Source organism: Hemitrygon akajei, chromosome 31 (assembly GCF_048418815.1).
Source record: "Hemitrygon akajei chromosome 31, sHemAka1.3, whole genome shotgun sequence".
NCBI lineage: Eukaryota > Metazoa > Chordata > Chondrichthyes > Myliobatiformes > Dasyatidae > Hemitrygon > Hemitrygon akajei.
Genome location: NC_133154.1, coordinates 31,781,952 through 31,795,802, shown reverse-complemented (window position 1 = coordinate 31,795,802; position 13,851 = coordinate 31,781,952). Strand labels below are relative to the sequence as shown.

At 46.0% G+C, this 13,851-nt stretch overlaps 2 protein-coding genes across 2 annotated transcripts; both read right to left on the bottom strand.

The window, feature by feature from the left end:
* Window positions 1-3,919: 3,919 nt before the first annotated feature.
* Window positions 3,920-4,402, bottom strand: LOC140719112 (histone H3). The gene has a single exon (XM_073033496.1). The coding sequence runs from the start codon at window positions 4,357-4,359 to the stop codon at window positions 3,949-3,951; it is 411 nt and encodes a 136-aa protein (XP_072889597.1). The 5' UTR covers window positions 4,360-4,402; the 3' UTR covers window positions 3,920-3,948.
* Window positions 4,403-5,186: 784 nt separating this feature from the next.
* On the bottom strand, window positions 5,187-6,510 carry LOC140719108 (histone H1-like). The gene has a single exon (XM_073033491.1). It carries the CDS (start codon window positions 6,443-6,445, stop codon window positions 5,822-5,824), a length of 624 nt encoding a protein of 207 aa, XP_072889592.1. The 5' UTR covers window positions 6,446-6,510; the 3' UTR covers window positions 5,187-5,821.
* Window positions 6,511-13,851: the final 7,341 nt, after the last annotated feature.

Here is a 13,851-nt window from a genome sequence, read left to right as displayed (position 1 = left end):
AAAAGCAACAGAAGGCAACTAAAGAGCAATAATGACAGAAAAGATGGAATATGATGATAAAGTAGCCAATAATATGAAGAAAGCACACCAAAAGCCCCTCCCCCCAAGAAATATCAAGAGTAAATAAGAAGCAAGAGTTTATATCAGACTGCTGAAAATGACGCTGCAGAGGTAGCAATGGGACAAGGAAATGGTGGGTGAACTTAAGTATTTTGTGTCAGTGTTCACTGTGGAAGTATACCAGAAACTCAAGAGTGTTGGGGGCAGAAGTAAACAAGCCACCTGGACCAGATGGACTACCATGCAGGGTACTGAAACAAGTTTAAGAGATTGTGGAGGCATTAGTAATAATCTCTTAAAAATCACTGCATTCTGGTATGATTCTGGAGGACTGGAAAACTGTAAATTTTACTCCACTTTTTAAGAAGGCAAAAGAAAGGAAAATATAGCTCAGTTATAGTCCATTATTGCGGTTTCGGTGGGGGGGGGGAATGGCATAGCAGACTTGGGGGTGGGGTTGATGGATTATTCCAGATTTGTGGTGGTGATGGGTTGTTTGAGGGTCCAGGGGAACGTAATGAGAATGATTCTGGGACTGAGAGGGTCAATGTACAAGGAGTGCTTGATAGCCGTGGGCCTGTAGCCACTGGAGCTCAGAAGAATGAGAAGGATCTTGAATATTGGAAAACCTCGATAGAAATGGATGTTTCCGTACAGGTGAGAGCCCAGGACCAGAGGGCACAGCCTTTGGAACTGAGATGTGGAATTTCTTTAGCCAGTGGGTGGTGAATCTGTGATATCCTTTGCTACAGGTGGCTGTGGAGGCCATGTCATTGGGTATATTTAAAGTGGAGGTTGATAGGTTCTTGATCAGGAAGGGTGTCAAAGGTTACGGGGAGAAGACAGGAGAATGGTGTCAAGAAGGATACCAAATCAGCCATGATGGATTGGCAGAACAGGGTCAATGGGCTGAATGGCCTAATTCTGCTCCTGTACCTGATGGTCTTGTGGTTATTCACACAATTGTCACTGATCCCAGCTCCTGCACCTGTTCCTATAACCCTCAGTTCCTCGATTCCTTAAATAGTTACCTATCTCTACCTGAAATATACCCAGTCATGTGGCCTCCTCACCCTCAGGGGCAGAGAATCCCAGAGATTGTACACTCAGACATAGAATTCCACACATCTCCATGTGAAATGAGAGGGCCCCTATTTAGCAGCTCAGACTGTGGGGGAAGGGGTACTGATCCCACTTACCAACACACTGAGGAGAGAACAATCACATGCTCAGACTGTGGGAAGGTACTCACTCTGTTACGCACACTACATGGACACCAGTCAGTTCACACCGAGGAGAGGCCATTCACCTGGCCAGACTGCGGGAACCGATCCACTCTGTCATCCAACCTTGTGACGCACTAGCAAGCTCACACTGGGGAAGGTGTTTAAATAAGCTGCATGCTGCATCACAGCTGGTGTTGGTGTCGAACTCTTGTTACGTGTCCCGTAATGGGTTAAAAGGACCAGCAGAAATGGAACACACCTGGAGTCTGAGTTTTCTGTTAACAAACACTATTTTATTAGTAACTATGCAATAAAGTAATATAAAACAAGATAAAGCAAACAGGTTAGCGGAGTTTATGCATATATAAGTGTTTAAATAGAAAACCCCAAACTTCTTCAAAGCTCAGGTGGTAAATGATACGGTCTTACGATGGTATAGGTATAAAGTCAGTTCAGTTTGTGATATTGGGGAGGGGGAGGGAGGGAGAGACTGAGAACAATCAGTGTACAGATCGAGAGAGAGAGACGATTTGTTTTCCCAGTAAGCCGATGCCATCGAATCTTCCACATCGTCCTCCAAAGTCCTGTTAAAGTCACCGACTGTGACCCCAGAAACGGGACCGTTTTCACAAGATGGAGCTATCAACCCAGGGAAGGGTTAAACACACCGATAGCTTCCCACCGGTCACCCCGTTTCTACACTGCGAGCAAAACCCACCCTTTGGTGGGCACACAAAGCTCATTCAGTGTCTATTTCTGTCTGTATCTACTGTGCGTCTGACTGCAAAGCCAGTTGACCTTGTATTTTCCACAGCTGCTGAATACCAGCTGTCCATCATATGGCTCCGCCTTGCTGTAACCATGGCAATCCACGGGCTGTTCGTTGCTCTCTCTCTCTCTCTCTCTGTGAATTAGCACACACTCTCTCTTTTTAAAGGAACAATCCATATCGAATAAACCTTACAATCTCGTCACAGTCTGCAATTACTGCTGCTGGTCACCACACCCAGTTCTGCACCCTGGCCACTGGGACTGGGAGGTGCTTCTTCTAATGTTCACCTTTAATGGGACTGGAGTTTAATGTTCTGGATCTCTGACAAATAAATCAGTTCTATTTCAAACTCTGTCTCAGGTTCCAAGTGAATTTACAACACACCTTGTCTGCACTCAGGACATATATATATATATATTTAAAAAAAAAATCAGCCCATTTGGTCCTTGCCACCGTTTCTGTTCCACGAGTCCTTTAAAATCCATCCCTGCTGTTCCCTTCTTGCTCTCCGTGGTGGGGTCCAAACAGACACCATTCTGTGGGTGAAGTGGCTTCTCTTCAATTTTCTGCATGTGGAAGACATGCAGTATGCCTTAAATTCGAGAGTGTCAAGGAGCAGAAGTACTGTGCGTGCAATTGCTATTACTACAGAAGAGATACTTGGGAACTGAAAGAGGAGAAGGTAGATAGGACCAAAACACAAAAATACAACTGCAGATGCTGTGGATCGAAGAATACGTACACGACGCTGGAAGAACTCGGCAGGTCAGGCAGCATCTGTGAGAAAAGAGTAGCCAACGTTTCGGGCCGAGACCCTTCATCAGGAATGGGGATAGATAGGACCAGCTGGCATTAGTAATGATCTGTTAGGAATCAAGATTCTGCCATGGTTCTGGAGGACTGGAAAATTGCAAATGTCACGCCACTCTTCAAGAAGGGAGAAATGAAGAAAGGAAATTATAGGCCAGTTAGTTTGACCTCAGTAGTTGAGGGTCGATTGTTAAGGAGGTGGTTTCGGGGTAGTTTGAAGCTCGTGAATGGCTGGGGGCTTTTGGGCCATGAGAACGGATACATGAAGGGTCTGCAGATGAAATTCCGATTCATTTCTGATGAGCCCAGTAAGCCAATCAGAGAGCTGCCTTATTCACCAATGAAAGAAAAGCGCCGAAAGTAACTGCCAGTTCCCCGGAAATTTGAAAATCCCGCCGAAAGTTATTTATTGATCTGTAGTCTGCAAAAAGTATGCATCGAATCACTAATTCGGTGAAGATATATTTCGCAATATCAACCCGGGCGTTATTTAACTTATCAATTTCTAGTTATTGAGCTTCGAAAAGTCGATCCACAGTTTATATTCGCGGTCGGTCTATGTATATCGGTCTCTTCTCAAACTGCGGTCTAAGGCGAGCTTCCAACAACTTTTTTCGTTATGTGAACCCACCCCCCCCCCCCCTCCAGAATTTCAGCGTCTGCAGACTTGCGTCCCCGTGAACCTATTACGGACTCGACCAGAAATGGGACTGGTTACCAAATGGAAGAACTGCATTTATTAAAACCCATTTTTCAGCCGCAAACACCTAGAAAACTTGCCCACAATAACCTAACTGTACACGGTTGGGGTGTGGGACAGGGACACACTAACAGCTAAGACTCCCGTTAACCCAGCGGCACACAACTGCTGATTCTGTGTTGAGGGCAGTCGTCCGTGTTGCGGGGGTGGGCGTTTGTGAGAAACTGTAATGTCTTATTGAACAAAATTCCCACAGGGAAAGGACGGAAGGGAATGGCGTGATTAACAAAAGGTTAGTGAACAGGAATTGACAGCCCTTTTCCTGCCGGATTGGTGGCTCTGAAAAGAGCCTTTTGTTGTGCTTGGTGCCGAGGTCGGGTTTAGGCGCGCTCCCCGCGGATACGCCGGGCCAGCTGGATGTCTTTGGGCATGATGGTGACTCGCTTGGCGTGGATGGCGCACAGGTTGGTGTCCTCAAAGAGCCCCACCAGGTAAGCTTCGCTGGCCTCCTGCAGGGCCATGACGGCCGAGCTCTGGAAGCGCAGATCGGTTTTGAAGTCCTGAGCGATCTCCCGGACCAGGCGCTGGAAGGGCAGTTTGCGGATGAGCAGCTCGGTGGATTTCTGGTAGCGCCGGATCTCCCTCAGAGCCACGGTGCCGGGCCGGTAGCGATGGGGCTTCTTCACTCCGCCCGTGGCTGGGGCGCTCTTGCGCGCCGCTTTGGTCGCCAGTTGTTTGCGGGGAGCTTTCCCACCGGTCGATTTTCGCGCTGTTTGCTTGGTGCGAGCCATTCTCCTTCAGCAGTTCGATTACAGCCTGAAATATCAGGATTGCAGTGTCGGAGCGGACGCTGGGTCTGGCTTTTAAAGAGTTGATGAAGGGCCGCCCCGCTCCCTCTGGTTGGTTGGAATGAAGATATCTATCATAGGGTCCCAGCGGTGTGATTGGCTGCCTTTCCTTAATCAGTTTGAAGCCGGCCGGCGGTGGGGGTGTGGAATATTATTTGTGACCAAAAATGGGAACTGGTGACTGAGGGTCAGAATCCAGCCAATCTGACTGCAGACTGGATCCCCGATCAATTTCAAATCGCCCGCCAATTTCTAAAGCAGCCGGAGCTAGTTTCTTACAATTAATAGAAATCATGAAATAGCAAATTTAACTTTCATTGAAAGAATCGTTTTTACTTCTCTCAATTAGCTGAAATGAATGTTTGCATATTCAGCGAATAGCTTCTCGAGGTGAGTGCATTCGGTTCTGCCGGAAACGGGAAGACAGGTAGAGGATTGAGATCAATATTATTTACTGCATTTACTAAATAGTTTTCGGAGAAAACAAAGCCGCAAAAGGGTTGCATGAACCCACATTGAAGTAACATATAGATAAATGCAAACATTCTTTATCCCGTCCCGCACCAAGTCTCTGCAAACATGCGACCTGACCTGCCACAGAGAGACGGAGCAGAGAGACAGTGTCGGAGGTATAGAGCAGAGAGTGGCCTCTCATCTTCCAGCTCCGTCCCAACCGCTAATTTCCAAAACTTAATCCGAATATAGAATGGAAATACAGCGCTCCGCGCAATTCTCCAGCAGCGCGAATCCTTCACTGAATCAGAATCAGGTTTAATATCACCGGCATATATCGTGAAATTTATTAACTTAGCGGCAGCAGTACAATGCAATACATGATAATACAGGAAAAAGTAAATAAGTAATCAATTACAGTAAGTATATTTGTGCATATTAAATAGTTAAAGTACAAATAGTGTAAAAACAGTCATAGCATGTTACCGGGTAATTTCTGTGTTTCATCCCCCTCCAGTCCATTCTCAGAACTGGATCCCTCTCCCTAAATCTCTCCTCACCGATAGTTCAGCAGTTTAGTCATATTAACCATGAATTGGGAAACTTCCGTGTTGGGCTTTGAGCTGTGAGACAGGGATTCACTAGCAGTGCCACCATCTCCCGGCATCAAGTGAGAAAGAAACGGCCTTTGAACGGAGACTGAAGCGGAACACATCCATGTCCGATTGAGCCTCGGTCCGAATATCCCATACTGTGTTTTATTTCAGTTACTAGGGAAGGAACGGTAACGCCGAATGTCAGCGGGGCACCGGGGATCGCGGGTTTTCTGGAAACAGTTCGTACTGGCATCTAAACCGACCAGTATCTGGAATCGCGCGATTCAGGATCAGCTCTTTTCTGGCAGATGTGGGTGGCTCTTAAAAGAGCCTTTGGGTTCGGGTCTTTAATGTATTTACTTTTTGCCCGCTGTCTTCTTGGATTTCACAGATTTTGCCTTCGGCTTGGGTTTTGCCGATTTCTTGGCCACCTTGGGGGCTGCGGCCTTCTTCGGGCTCTTGGACTTCTGCGTAGTCTTCTTGGTCGCTGTTTTCTTAACTGCCGCTTTTTTAACCGCAGTTCTCTTAACCACTTTGCTTTTGGCGGGAGATTTCTTGGCACCTGTTTTCTTGGCTGCAGGTTTCTTGGTCACCGTCTTCCTGGTCTTAGATACCTTGGTCGCTGGTTTCTTCACTTTTTTCACGACTTTCCCGGCGCCTTCTTTTTTAGGGACCTTCAAGGAGCCGGAGGCACCTTTGCCCTTAGTGTGAACCAGGAAGCCGCGATCCACTTTCCTTTTAATGGTCAACTTGATCTGACTTCTCAGCTTTTGCACATCGACGCCGCTGGCCGCCAAACTCTTCTTTATCGCGGTTACGGACATCCCTCGCTGGCTGTGGCAATCGGCCACAATCTTGTCGATCTGTTCTCCCAGTTTGGGACCGGCTGACTTTTTCCGGACGGCCGTCTTCTTCTTCTTGGCAGCCTTGGGTGTGGCGGCGGGTGCCGCCGGTGGAGCCACTTCTGCGGTCTCGGTCATGGTCGGAAACTCTGCACAAACTCTCTCGAAGTGAGTGAGAAATGAAGCGAGAGGCGGCGGTACAGAGCAATTTAAAGGCAGCGAGCGGACGGGGCGGAGACATCCTGCAGTCCTCTCCTGGCCATTCCGTCTCCCTGTGTTTCTCTCTGCTCAAAAACTCTCCGATTCCAATCAAACTAGGACATCCCCAAGACCCAGACCGCTCTCTGTCTGTGCCCGAGGTCGGATTCTCTGCTGTAATGGAAGTTTGGTACAAATCAAACACAGCAGTTTCTATATCAACCCCTTTCACTGCTGCACTGATCTCATTCTTCCTCGCGATCGCGACATTTTCTCCGTTTTCCGACTGAAATCTTGAAATCAGCTAAAAACTCGCGGTTAATTCCCACTTCAGGGCTGAGCTGGGAAGCTGTGCCATCCCTTAGCAGGCAAATTGTTTTATTTTCTATAGGTGGGGATGAAAAATCCAGCGATGTGACCGGACTCACAAACACAGTGATACCAGTCTAAGCCGTCAGGCCTCTTTCACTCTCCCTGACTCGCGTTCAGATCTGTACATCCACAGCACCAACTGTTGGCCCGGTGCTCAGTTCCCAGCACAGGTTTTCCTCTCCGCTCGACCTGCTCTCCGGATTATCGCGTGTTATTTGTAGATTTCCAGCTGAGTAACGCCCCGAGGCCGGCGCCCCAAGGCCGACGCCCCGAGGCCGGCGCTCCTCACTGCCCTGATCCCCGGCTAGGGTTGGATTCCTCTCCTCTTTACGTGTGCTGCATGTTCAGTTTAAATAGCAGATGAAGACCGTTTGCAGTGTCCTGCTGTTTGATCAACAATAGAACATAGAATAGTACAGCACATTACAGGCCCTTCGGCCCACAATGTTGTGCTGACCCTCAAACCCTGTCTCACATATAACCCCCCACCTTAAATTCCTCCGTATACCTGTCTAGTAGTCTCTTAAACTTCACTAGTGTGTCTGCCTCCACCACTGACTCAGGCAGTGCATTCCACGCACCGACTACTCTCTGAGTGAAAAACCTTCCTCTAATATCCCCCTTGAACTTCCCTCCCCTTAACTTAAAGCCATGTCCTCTTGTACTGAGCAGTGTTGCCCTGGGGAAGAGGCGCTGGCTGTCCACTCTGTCTATTCCTCTCAATATCTTGTACACCTCTATCATGTCTCTTCTCATCCTCCTTCTCTTCAAAGAGTAAAGTCCTAGCTCCCTTAATCTCTGATCATAATCCATACTCTCTAAACCAGGCAGCATCCTGGTAAATCTCCTCTGTACCCTTTCCAGTGCTTCCACATCCTTCCTATAGTGAGAAGACCAGAACTGGACACAGTACTCCAAGTGTGGCCTAACTAGAGTTTTATAGAACTGCATCATTACATTGTATCTCTTAAACTCTATCCCTCGACTTATGAAAGCTAACACCCCATAAGCTTTCTTAACTACCCTATCTACCTGTGAGGCAACTTTCAGGGATCTGTGGACATGTACCCCCAGATCCCTCTGCTCCTCCACACTACCAAGTATCCTGCCATTTACTTTGTACTCTGCCTTGGAGTTTGTCCTTCTAAAGTGTACCACCTCACACTTCTCCGGGTTGAACTCCATCTGCCACTGCTCAGCCCACTTCTGCATCCTATCAATGTCTCTCTGCAATCTTCGACAATCCTCTACACTATCTACAACACCACCAACCTTTGTGTCATCTGCAAACTTGCCAACCCACCGTTCTACCCCCACATCCAGGTCGTTAATAAAAATCACGAAAAGTAGAGGTCCCAGAACAGATCCTTGTGGGACACCACTAGTCACAACCCTCCAATCTGAATGTATTCCCTCCACCGTGACCCTCTGCCTTCTGCAGGCAAGCCAATTCTGAATCCACTTGGCCAAACTTCCCTGGATCCCATGCCTTCTGACTTTCTGAATAAGCCTACCATGTGGAACCTTGTCAAATGCCTTACTAAAATCCATGTAGATCACATCCACTGCACTACCCTCATCTATATGCCTGGTCACCTCCTCAAATAACTCTATCAGGCTTGTTAGGCACGATCTGCCCTTCACAAAGCCATGCTGACTGCCCCTGATCAGACCATGATTCTCTAAATGCCTTTAGATCCTATCTCTAAGAATCTTTTCCAACAGCTTTCCCACCACAGACATAAGGCTATAATTACCCGGACTATCCCTACTACCTTTTTTGAACAAGGGGACAACATTCGCCTCCCTCCAATCCTCCGGTACCATTCCTGTGGACAATGAGGGCATAAAGATCCTAGCCAGAGGCTCAGCAATCTCTTCCCTCGCCTCGTGGAGCACCCTGGGGAATATTCCGTCAGGCCCCGGGGACTTATCCGTCCTAATGTATTTTAACAACTCCAACACCTCCTCTCCCTTAATATCAACATGCTCCAGAACATCAACCTCACTCATATTGTCCTCACCGTCATCAAGTTCCCTCTCATTGGTGAATACCGAAGAGAAGTATTCATTGAGGACCTCGCTCACTTCCACAGCCTCCAGGCACATCTTCCCACTTTTATCTTTAATCGGTTCTACCTTTACTCCTGTCATCCTTTTGTTCTTCACATAATTGAAGAATGCCTTGGGGTTTTCCTTTATACTACTTGCCAAGGCCTTCTCATGCCCCCTTCTTGCTCTTCTCAGCCTACCTTCTTAAGCTCCTTTCTTGCTACCTTATATTCCTCAATAGACCCATCTGATCCTTGCTTCCTAAACCTCATGTATGCTGCCTTCTTCCACCTGACTAGATTTTCCACTTCACTTGTCAACCATGGTTCCTTCATCCTACCATTCTTTATCTTCCTCACCGGGAGAAATTTATCCCTAACATCCTGCAAAAGATCCTTAAACATCGACCACATGTCCATAGTACATTTTCCCGCGAAAACATCATCCCAATTCACACCTGCAAGTTCCAGCCTTATAGCCTCATAATTTGCCCTTCCCCAATTAAAAAATTTCCTGTCCTCTATAACAATAGTGTATTTGATAGAATTGACATCAAACCGCCCTACTTTTCTGTTCAATTTCTCAATTAATCTCAGAAATCTGTTCGAGTTCCTTGAAGAGGTAACCCAGAGATTTGATGAGGGCATCATAGACACATTGTATTATATCATTCACAAGAAAAGTATCAATGAAACATAAATTAGACAAAGTTCCCATGGAACTGCAGTCTGGAAGGCTAGATGACATGGGATCCAGGGAGAGGTAGAAGTGGATATATAATCGGCTTCATGTTTGGAGACAGGGGGTGATGGTCGAAGGTTGTTTACGGGACTGGAGAGCAGTGAGCAGTGACGTGTTACAGGGATCGGTGCTTTTCATCATTCATATAAAGAAATCGGATGACAGTGTACATGACATGGATAGTCAGTTTGAAGATGACACTAAGCTAGGTGGTAGAGTCATAGAGCAACACAGCGCAGATACCATGTCGACACAACCTCGCAACTCCCAGATTAAATGCCCTGACTGACTGATGCTAAACACGTCTTTCACTGCCCGGCCTGCCAGTGATGCCACTTTCAATGAACATTGCTCTTGTCCTCCTCAATCCCTGTCTCCTGCGACACTCCCTAGTTCCCCACCATTCCCTGTATAAGCCCTACCTTGGATTGACTTTCCAAAATACTTCATCTGAATTGTAATCCATGTGTCAATCCTCAGTTACACTTTAGTAACTCAGCAAGATCTCCCTGTAATCGTCTTCACTATCAAAAATACCTCCTTATTTTGTGTCCTCCACAAACTTATTGGTAAAACCTTGTTTGTTTGTGATACAGCGTTTACATTAAAAAAGGACAACAAGGGTGCCAGCACCAACACCCGTGGCACATCACGAGTTCCCAGCCTGGATTCCTCACATACACAAAGCCATGCCAACTCCTCCCTGTCAGACTCCATCTGTCCAAGTACTGGTAGATTCTGTCCTTCACAATCGCCTCCAGTAAATTCCCTCACCTGATGACAGGCTCAGTGGTCTGTAGTTCCCTGGCTTATCCTTGCTGCACTTTTTAAACAATTGATTGACAATAACACATCCTAGCTTCAGCAGCTTCACCAGTGGTTAATGATGAAGCAAGTGTCTCCACAACAGAGGTGGGTGAGTGGGAGGACACTTGGTAAATTGAGTTTAATGTGGGAAAATGTGAGGTAATGCACCGTGTAGGAGGAATCAAAAGAGAGACTATGATTTATGTGGAGAGAAACTGCACATGGGTGAAGTATAGAGGGATCCGGGTATTGAGTTACACACAAACAGCAGACAGGTACAGCGAGTGGCCAGTGGTGAATGTTGCATTGATGTTTATTCTTGGGTGGTTGGTGCACGGAAACAGAGAACTGTTGTTACAGTGTCAGACAAATGAAGCGATGGATTTTGGAAAGTTAAAACAGGCCAGGGCATACACAGCGAATGTCAGGGTCCTGCGGAGTGTGAATGAACAGCGAGATCTTTGGATACTGATATTGTACCTGGTTCACTGAAAGTAGCAGCATCGGTAGACAAGGTAGTGACAAAGGTTTACCTTCATTGGCAAAGGCAGCGAGAGGAGTTGGGACGTCATATTGTACAAATCATTCATTAGGCTGCACCCAGAGTTCCCTGTGCATGTCACGGTCCCTTCTGGCAATCGCCTACCCAGCAATTTTCCTCAGGAATTGGGCCTCAACCACTTCGTTTAGTTTCCAATCATTCCCAGGTTTCACTAACTACAAACACCTGCTTTCCATAAGCAAATGCAGTATAAAAATCCTGTGACCACAACTAGGAGCTGCCAGTTTGTTGGTTGACTTGTGTATGAGTAACCTTGTACCATAGTTCTTAGGATTATCAGTTCTAGTTTAGCACCATTCCTGAATTCTCTACTAAAACCAAGACTCTGGGTAAAGACTCCCTTGGCACCAATTCTGCACTTGCTATGACTGTAACGCCTCCCTACTCGGCCTTCGTGCCCGTGTTTAGCACTTGGGTTTGTTCCACTGTCACGTCCTTGTAATAGTGCAGTTCCAACACCACACTATAGGAAGGATGTGATTAAACTGGAAAGATGCAGAAAAGGTTCACAGAAATGTTGTCTGTGCTGGAGGGCTTGAGTTACAAGGAAAGATTGGAAGGACTGGGACTATTTTCCCTGGAGTGAAAGAGGCTGAAGAGAAATCTGATGGAAGTATATAAAACTATGAGAGGTCTTGATAAGGCAGCCAGTCAGAATTATTTTCCCAGGGTGGAAATATCAAACATGAGAAGACATTGCTTTAAGATCACAGGGCAAGAAGTTAAAGGAGGTGTGCAGGATAAGTAATAGTTTAGTTTTATTTACATGGTGGTACAGCCTGACATGGGGAGTGGTGAGAGCAGATTTGATTATGACATTGCAGAGACTTTTAGATGGGAAATGGAAAGATATGAATCACAAGCAGACAGAAGAGATTCAGTTTCCTGTGGCATTGTGTTCAGCACAGACATTGTGGGATGAAGGGCCCGTTCTTGTGCTGTACTGTTCTGTGCTCTGGGTGAGCAACAGTGACAGAAAACTCTTTAGCTGGAGGCACAGCACAGGTGTATCTGTGGAAATATTTATTAAGTTCATCTACCATTACTTTGTCATCCATTACTACCTCTCCTGTGTCTTTTTCCCATTGACAATATCCTCTCTCATCTTTTGGGATCGACCACCAACCTAATTTTCCCAATCTCTCTGCATATTGGAATTCCACATGACTATTGTAACATTGCCCTTATTACATGCCTTTTCTATCTCCCAATGTAATTTGTGTCCCACATCCTGACTACCATTCAGAGGTCTGTATAAAACTCCCATCAGGGTAATTTTACCCATGTAGTTTCTTAATTCTGCCCACGAGGACTCTACAACTTCCAATTCTATATGACCTCTTTCTAAGGATTTAATTTCATTTATTACCAATAGAGCCACCCCAACCCCTCTACTTAACTGCCCATCCTTTTTATACAATGTGTATCCTTGGATTTTAAGCACCCAACTATGATCTTCTTTTAGCCACGACTCAGCAGTACCCACAACATGATAACTGACAATCTCTAACTGCACCACAAACTATCTATCTTATTCTGGATACTGTGTGCATTCAAATATAACACCTTTAATCCTGTATTCATCACTACTTTCAATTTTCCTCCATATTACACTTCAACTCATCCCATTGACTGCAATTTTGCCCGATCATCTGCCTGTTCTTCCTCACATCTACCTGTATAACAACTGCCCCATCCTCAGTCCTATCACTCAGGCTCTCATCCTCTTGACAAATTAGTTTAGACCCTCCCCAACTACTCTAGCAAACTTGCCTGTAAGATCCCCTTCAGGTTCAAGTGTAACCCATGCTTTTTGTACAGGTCATACCTTCCCCAGAAGAGATCCCAATGAATAAGAGCATGGCCAACTGGAGATCTGAAGCATGAAAAGACACGGCTAAAGAGTTGGTGTAAGAGAGAGGGCATCAGATTTTTGGATCTTTGGTTTCTCTTACAGGGAATGTACAGAAGAGAATGTTTTCACCTGAACTGGAGGGAGAATAATATCATAGCGGGAAGGTTTTCCAGTGCTGCAACAATGGGGTTTAAACTAGAGCTGCAAGTGGATTGGAACCAGAGTACCAGAACAGATAGTGGAGACAGGTCTTGGTAAGTCCACAGACAAAATTGGGAATCAAAAGATTGAGCACAGTGCAAGTAATGTCCTCAGCTGCATATATTTCAGTCCAAGAAGGATTGTAGGAAAGGCAGATGAGCTCAGGACATGGATCAACACCCTGAATTATGATATTGTAGCCATTAGTGAGATTTGGTTGCAAGAGGTGGCAGGACTGGCAGTCGAATATTCCAGGGTTTTGGTTGTTTTAGACGTGACAGAGCAGGAGGGATTAGAGGGGGGGGGGGGGCATTACTAGTCAGGGAAAACGTCACAGTAGTACTCCATCAGGACATACTAGAGAACTCATCTAGTGAGGCATTATGGGTGGAACAGAGGAATAAGAAATGTATGACCACATTAATTGGGCAATGTTATAGACAACCAAACAGTCCGAGGGATTTAAAGGAATGTATTTATAGAGAGATCGTACACTGTTTCAAAAAACAGAAGGCTGTGATAATGGGTGATTTTAACTTTCCACATGTTGATAACAACTCTTGTACTGTAAAAGGACGAGATTGGATAGAGTTTGTCAAATGTGTTGAGGACATTAATCAGTACATAGAAGTCCCAATTAGAGAGTGTGTAATACTTCGCCTACTATTAGGGAATGAGACAGGGCGGGTGACAGAAGTTTATGTAGGGGAACTCTTTGCATCAAATTAGTTTCAAAGTAACTATGGAAAAAGATGG